Below are 8,200 nucleotides of genomic sequence, written 5' to 3'. Positions count from 1 at the left end.
CCCAGTGGAAACATGAGAACAGGGTAGGATATCTCAGTAAAAATACCACATTACTTCCTCCCGCTGCAGTGGAACCGCTGTTACTGTTTCTTTGCACTCATTTGATCCGGAGCGGAAATTCTTGTCCGTTTTTTGTGAATGACAAACTTATTAACAATTCATCAACACAGGCCGTTCCATCCGGTCCCGTTTCCACAGCAACGAGCTGTTGGAGCGCTCTCATTGGCTATCCAGCGTGATGTATCCATTGAAACGCTCCATGTTAGTATCCATTCAAGAGCTTGCCGCGGCCGAGAGTTCATGAGAGAGAACGAAGCATTATCTATTCTCGACAGGACATAGGCTGTTCTCCACGAACCATTGGAATGTTTCGCAATTTATGAAGATATTTTTGATCTGTATTTGGAACAGAACAGAAACGTAAAAACTGAGCTACGGATTTAAAAACGTATATTTTAGCCTACATATAGGCTACGGACTGCTATTATATAACAGGAGCACAGCGTCAATTCGACGTTACCTTCAGTGAGTCATTGATAAACGCACAGGCATTCCATACAGTCGCTTGAATGAGTGCTGTGTAGCCTTAGATAATTTGCTAACGAATATACACGTTGGGTTTCGTGTTTTATCTATTTAAATTGCGTCAACCGGGCAAGCAAGAGTGCAGTTAATGCAACTTCAGCGTTTAGAATTAGACGAATTCATTTTATCAGATATATTTTTATGAATGGTTACGCTGTGATTACTTAAATGCCTTTATCATCGCGGCGTACAATCTCCATATTGTTCTGCACTTGCTAAATAGGTTACATCTGACAGTTCATTTTAAGCCTTGTTTCAGGGTTTTCTCCCTAATGCTAGATAAGTTCAAACCCGTTCATTTCGATTCCATAATGGCGATCAGCAAGACAGTGGACTGGCTGAAAGAACAGGTTCTGGCGCGCAGCAACAGCCTGCTAGTGATGGACTGCCGAGCTCACGAGCTGTACGAATCCTCGCACGTTGAGACTGCGATAAACGTTGCCATTCCAAGCCTCATGCTTCGGCGACTGAAGAAGGGCAACCTGCCCATCAAGTCTCTTCTCGCCAACGGCGAGGACCGGGAGAAATTTGCCAGAAGGTGCAAGACGGATACCATCGTGCTTTACGACGAGTACAGTCGGGAATGGAACGAAAATGTTGACGGGGGCTCGGTGCTGGGATTGCTGCTGAGGCGGATGAAAGACGAAGGCTACAAGGCTTTTTATCTGGAAGGTATGTGAGCTAGTAGTGATTTTACACCTAAGCAAATTGTTCAGTTAACGATGGTTATGTACATGACATTTTCTCGGTGAAATTAGCCTAATTATCACCCTTCATCTGCTTTGTTTTGCATGCGTTAGTCTACAGCCTGTCGAATGTTATTGGATAGCTATCATTCTAGTGTAAACTTTAATTAGGCCTATTCCTTAAATTGTATTTCCATATATTCACATGTACTGCTTGGAATTGAAGCTGTAGCTTACTGGAGTGACGAATAATGTTATTTCCTGCAGGGGGCTTCAGCAAATTTCAAACAGAGTTCCCTGCCCTGTGTGAGACGAATTTGGACAGCACTTCCAGCAACAGTTCCCCCACGGCGCAAGTTTTGGGGTTAGGGGGACTACGGATAAGTTCCGACTCTTCAGACATTGAATCTGACATCGATCGTGACCCCAACAGCGCAACCGACTCGGACGGAAGTCCACTATCAAATCCTCAGCCTTCCTTCCCAGTGGAGATCCTGCCGCATTTATACCTGGGATGCGCAAAAGACTCCACAAATCTGGACATTTTGGAAGAATACGGCATCAAGTACATTCTGAACGTCACACCAAACCTGCCCAATCTATTTGAGAATGCTGGAGAGTTTAAGTACAAGCAGATCCCCATCTCCGACCACTGGAGCCAGAATCTTTCTCAGTTCTTCCCCGAAGCCATCGGCTTTATTGGTAAGCATACTAAGACCGCTTTAAAATACTGTATAGACCTGACTTGTCGCATCATGGGAGGCCTGTATATCAGCAAACGGAAACCGTTGAACAGATAAAACTAACCAAATAAATACTTAATTTAATTGTTGTGAATTTGAAAAAAGGAACAGACAAACAAATGCCCACTCACAATTTATTTCACTGTCATAATTCCTAACTGTAGTCATATGGTCACTAAAGTTAATGAATAAGATAAGGCCTTAAGGCTTAAGTATTTGTCCTGCAATTCAAAGGAATTAAAGTGTCCTATAGTACCGCTGCACTGCAGCCATTTAAACACATTTGTTGAGGGGTGGGGTCATCATTAATGTAGAATAAATCCAGGAGAATGGCTTGGACTGTGCTGGTGGCATCTCACATTTTGTTGTGGTGTTAATGTGTCGCGGTGCTACAACGGCTCATAATGAATTTGCACAAAGGGGGGAGGGGAGGATAGGAGTGCGACAGTAATTTGAATCCAACAGGAAGGAATTTAGTCTGCAAGCAGCATAGAAAGTAATCTAGGGCACTGTGATGTTTCCTCAAACAAAGAGGGCCATTTTCAGGGAATGTTGACATCCTGTTAGCCTTAATGGGCTGCCCACATGACTTCCTCTTTCTTTTAAGTGCCTGAATGGCACCATTGTCAGCCACAAAACAGTTGGAAGAATCATTTAATAGACCTCAATAGTCAATTTTCATCTCAGATACTCGAGGTCATATTGAAGAATTTTTCTTTATTTGTGTTCATGCACAACAGAATGTGTGGATTCAAACCTTTTTGCGTATTGGCAGATTTGGCAGGCTACAGTATTAAAATCTTCCAACACACACTTTGAAAGCTTGTCTAGTATTAAACCACATCAAAGATAAACTTTTATTTTTGTAAAGGTGATGAAAGCACAGAGTTTGCATATTGGGCTTTTTGCTCTTCTGGGTTGATATTTTAATTTGGAAAATTTGTGCCAATTTTGGTGTGATAATTTGCTGCAAACTACTGTCTATGGAGTATCTCATACAGGCTGTATTAATCATTCATTTGGTTTTTCTGTTTCTCCAGATGAGGCCCGTGGTCAGAAGTGTGGAGTCCTGGTCCACTGTCTGGCTGGCATTAGTCGGTCTGTTACTGTCACTGTGGCCTACCTCATGCAGAAGCTCAACCTCTCCATGAATGACGCCTATGACATTGTCAAGATGAAGAAGTCAAACATCTCCCCAAACTTTAACTTCATGGGCCAGCTTCTGGACTTTGAACGGACTCTGGGCCTGAACAGTCCCTGTGACAACCGCATCCCCCCCACCTCCACCCAACCCCTCTACTTTACCACTCCCACCAACCACAACGTCTTTCAGCTGGATCCGTTGCAGTCCACGTGAGCTTCCATCGACATCTGCTCCGACACGGAGGGTGACCACTTTTGAAATCATATTTTGTCTCCTGTTAAGAGGTCTTTACGGGACTGTCACAGTCGAGGTCTTGATGTGGATCGTCACAGCTGGATGACGCTGACAGCTGTGTGGTGTAGTTTCTGAAGTACGTGTGACCTGGCTAAGGCTGGAGCACAGCCGCTACCTTTGAGATGCTATCGTGCTCTCTCTCATTTTCAATGAGTCTGATTTTCAGAATGTCAGGTGATGCAATCAAAAACAGTAGACCGTAGCATTTGAACCCATAGCTTGGGATGCCAAAGAGACCTGGTTGGCTTAACTGGACATATTTTTATGGACTTGGCACATGCACCTACAGACTCATGATCAGCCTGGGTGTACATTTTTTGTCTTCTGTGAAGACATTCCTGTTTCTGATCCCCAAAGTTATGAGGGCACAGTATTTGCCACTCCATGTTGTTTGTGTGGAGTTGTTTGAAATGTTTATACATATGTATATGTATATATTAAAGACTTGAGGGTAAAGCCTTGCTCTAGTAAGTTTGCAAGCAAGTGGGTACTGATGGTTTTTAAGTTTTACTCTATGTAAACCTGCATACTGAATATTGATCTTTATCACAATTTAATAAGCCAAAACATATACGTTTTTTTCCAGATTTTACATGTGTATATGTGTAATATATTTAATATATTTAGACTTTTTGCTTAATGTATGAATTCAATCAATAGCCCTTTCTTTTGCTTATGCACCCCACCACCCTCCCCCCCCAAAAAAAAAATCAGATTTTCATGTCTTAGCTCTGTACATACCGTCCAAAAAAATATCCTATGACATTTATCTGAAAGAACCCCCCCCCTCCCGTTAATCTACCACCTGTACAGGCAGACAAATCCACAGAAAGCAGAAGGGTCCTACTGTACTTTGGTGCTGTGGGATGTGTTCAGGTTGTGATTGTGCATGTGACTGTAATGATGTGGGAGGATTCTATGCTGAATACTAGGGCCGTTTGAGCTTTATGCGACCTGGGATGATTCCTTGGGTCAGTTTATTTTCACGAGGGACCTAGAAAGGGTTAATTAATGTTTGTTCTTGTGCAAGGAATTGAGAATTGTGTTTTCTTTGGAAACACTGTCAGGCTGAGAAGGCATTACCTCTTAATCCTTTCATGGATTTTCTATAAAATGTTATTTTTGTGGAGAGCAGGGACTAGTGTGAGGTGAAGTTTGAATGTGGGAAGGCTGAGGGTCGGGTTTGCCAGCTGTAATCTTACCTATCCAATAAAGTGGAGTTTAAGGCATGGGATTCTTTTAAAGAATGTAAAGAGAATTAAATTATTAATAAATTCCTATTTTGTCTATTCCGATGTATCCGTTGTATTTTGTTTGTGATGAACATTATGGGAGGTTCAACCTTACAACAGAAAATAGTTTCCATTTAATCATTTTTATTATTAATTTGCTTAGTTATTAGGACTGTCCATATTCATTTCTTGAATTGGTCCTCATCACTCATTCCCATCTGTGTGTATGTCACGGAGATGGCCAATTCCCTTCCTGCAGGCCTGGTGTGTGTGTTTCTTCTCACCTCTTTACACTGGCCAAACTTAGTGAATTGGCGGAATAAGCTATTCCTGGTTTTACTGCCGATTAGACCACAATAAGATTCATGTTGGGACACTGGAAGTCTTCAGCTGTCATGAAAAAATGTAGCTAGGATGTCGATTAATTACATTAAATTAATGACTGGGCTAATAAAAAAATTAAACAATTTTTTTTGCATGAAATCTAGAAACCGATACAACCCTCCTTGGATACCCCAGATTTTCAGAACATGAAGCTCTCACCTGTTACTACCGTGATGATGCAAATCTGAAACACATTTGTATTCTGACCTATGTAATTCAACACTGAAATGTTGTGACTTGTCACCACAGAAACATATGACATTGCAACATCATCACCTAACATGTTGTCCAGATCAAAATGTTCTCTGAGAGCTTATTGTGTATGAATTCCTTCCTGTCAAGCCCATCCTCTTGACAGAATAGGATGTGCAAAAGCCGCCCCATCTCACATGCTGAAGAACTGGTTCCCAGGTGCTTCACACCCTTTCAGGAGCACTTCCTGCTGGTAAATACTTAGACCTGTAGACCTTGCGAACAAAAGGAGCCCAGAGTGTCAAAAACAACTCTACTGGACACCATGTGTAGGTTTGCCAGTACCTCCGAAAAGTGGAATTGTTTTACATTTAATTCAGAAGATTTTCAGTAATAACTGCAAAGTAAATATCCAAAACCCAAAGTGCTACACACAGTTATAAAAAAATATATACACTTCATATTACACAAGAGCACATCTATTTTTTTTTAATAGTAGTATGCCAAACGATTCTCTTACAAATCACAATTTATTGATACTGATATTGAATAGATTTTTTTTTTAAATGCTCCAGGTTATATGCATTTTAACATTCTACTAATTTACATTCCGGTACCAATTTTAAAAATAATATATTGCATGTCCCATTTGATTGCGCAATTGAATTTGAAATGAATGCTAGTGTTTAACTACTCTGCAAAACAATTATGTCATCCACACACCAGCAGAAAAATAACATGTTTTGACCTGGACTAAGATCCAGTTATATTTACCAAAAATGTCTTATCATAGCCTATTTTGTACAGAGCTAGAATGGTCTCTCCTCGACAGTTCAGGGCAGAGGACAGCTGAGTCACTGTCTGTCCTTTGCCGCAGACTGAACACACACCTGCTTACACTGCACCTTGGCTCAACTAACACTGAATTAATAACTCATGGCTTCACTAGGCTTACCTATGCTACATCTAACTACACCGTCAACCCCATTTGCTATTTAGAACACTTAATCCCCCACCTCCCTCTTGCCCCAACAGGGCAAGTAGGTCTAGTAGGCAATCTAGTACTATGAATTGTGCTGATCATTTGGCACCAGTATGGAATTTTTGCTTTTACTTTGATTGTTATCTGACTCGTTCGTTAATGTTAGCAAGCATGATGTATATACTAAGCCTATTTAGTTCCACTAAACACTGTTCATAACTAAATATTGTCATGATCTGGTAGCTAACTAATTGTAAACGCTAGCTAGGGAGCCAGCTTCATTGAAATTGGTCAAATAATTGCCTAGTTTCACCACTAAAACAGTAATATGCCACATTAAACATTGGCTATTCTAGATTTTTCATGGTTTATCATTTTTGGATAGTGATTTATTGGACTATTGTTTCCTTCTCACCAAACAGCAATGGAAATGGGTTTCCTTGAGATAAAACATTTCACTGCCCCCTGCTGTACTGAAATATTTAATGATTTTTTTCTCTCGCAATGTGCAGGCATAAAGGTGCCAATTCTCTTAAAATACACAGTCTATTCACTCGTGAACATGCTACCAGTACTAAATCTCTAAAATGGAAATTGTTGGAGAAAATAGGTATAATTAATCTAAATAAAACCACCAAGAAACCATTGAACCTGCACAATATCAAGTCATTTCATTTTTATGTTGAATAGATCATTTTTTCTTACATCTATTTTGACATACACTCTCCAGTGGAAGGCCTAACCTATTTTTTATGAAAAACAGAAATAGGTGGAATTGTCACCTTGATTTAAGTGTCATGTGTAAATATTCAAAACAATGCATCTACATAGAGGTAACGTGAACAGCAACTAACTGGTTAACAACCCATGTGGGCCTTATTATGCAAATTCAGGGGTGGAAGTTCTGGAAGTTTATCACCAAGCCCTTTTACTTGAAGAAGAAGAAGAGAAGTTTCCATCCACAGGACACTGTCACACCATCTTCCATGAGCCTTTGTTTCAGCCTCGCTCTAAAATGTCAAAATACAAATATTTGGTTCCAAAATGTCACAATAGAATGTCAGAGACACACACCTCAGAGCTATGGACTGACAAGTCATCCAAACAGGATAACACAAGAAATTATGCATTTCTTGCGTTATCTAAGTTACCTAAGAAAAAAAAAACCTAGAAAAACACCTTTTCCCTTTGTAACTACATGTTAGGTCCAGAAAAATGAATTCATGAGAGGGCAGTCTCTGAGGTTTATGTGCCTCCACCATCAACTCATCAGAATGCTGCTCCTGTGTCATCTCCCTCCACTGGCTACGGATATCGGCTGGTATCAAATTCAAAAACATGGTGCCAAGTGTAACAGGAAAAAACTGAGGAAAGTACGGGGAAAAGAAGGAAGTCGGTTTAAGTATTGAACAGGAATTCAGTCCGGCTCAGGACTGGGAAGATGGTTGTTGACAGTCCCAACATCAGTATGCGTGGGAGTTGAAAGCACAATAATCCTGCTACACTATCCACCATTAATCCCATGCACCCCCCCACCCCCCGCTTCTGTGTCTATAAAATCCTCCCCCTATGCACTAGTCCTATATAGAATGCGCTGAACATTACTTTAATAGAAGGGCCAGGTGAACAACCCTTCCTGCCCACTCTATTTGGCCAGTCCCCTCCGCCATAATTAATTAGTTGCCCTAGCAGTCACTCCCTTCTCTATTGGCTGCTCACACATCTGTGATGTCATTGCAGCACTCAGAGCACAGGGCATGTCATTCCATCATGGTTTAAACTGGCTCCAGATCAGGACTACTGACTACATTGCAAAAAATGTGATTGACAGCGCATAACTCCACCCATTATTTGATTCATGAATCCTTGTTTTTGTTTTTTTTCACCACAAAACGCTGCAATGACAAACACAATGGTGCCCTGTTGCACAGTAATTCCTGCCAAGCTGTATACTGTAC

General features: G+C 40.9%; 1 protein-coding gene across 1 annotated transcript; it reads left to right on the top strand.

The window, feature by feature from the left end:
* The first annotated feature begins 267 nt into the window (after window positions 1-267).
* dusp6 (dual specificity phosphatase 6) lies at window positions 268-4,741 on the top strand. Its single transcript, XM_061252109.1, has 3 exons — window positions 268-1,257; window positions 1,539-1,973; window positions 3,055-4,741. The coding sequence occupies exons 1-3, from the start codon at window positions 858-860 to the stop codon at window positions 3,369-3,371; spliced, it is 1,152 nt and encodes a 383-aa protein (XP_061108093.1). The 5' UTR covers window positions 268-857; the 3' UTR covers window positions 3,372-4,741.
* The last annotated feature ends 3,459 nt before the right edge of the window (window positions 4,742-8,200 follow it).

Source organism: Conger conger, chromosome 8, assembly GCF_963514075.1.
Source record: "Conger conger chromosome 8, fConCon1.1, whole genome shotgun sequence".
NCBI classification, from domain to species: domain Eukaryota; kingdom Metazoa; phylum Chordata; class Actinopteri; order Anguilliformes; family Congridae; genus Conger; species Conger conger.
Note: the sequence above shows the minus strand (reverse complement) of the source record. Positions and strands in the feature narration are given on the sequence as shown.

Bases quoted from the DNA above. Each gene is read 5' to 3' on its own strand.
- dusp6 (XM_061252109.1), top strand. From the start codon at position 858: ATGCTAGATAAGTTCAAACCCGTTCATTTCGATTCCATAATGGCGATC. The intron at 1,258-1,538 runs GTATGTGAGCTA...TATTTCCTGCAG, and splicing joins CAAGGCTTTTTATCTGGAAG to GGGGCTTCAGCAAATTTCAA. The intron at 1,974-3,054 runs GTAAGCATACTA...CTGTTTCTCCAG, and splicing joins CGAAGCCATCGGCTTTATTG to ATGAGGCCCGTGGTCAGAAG.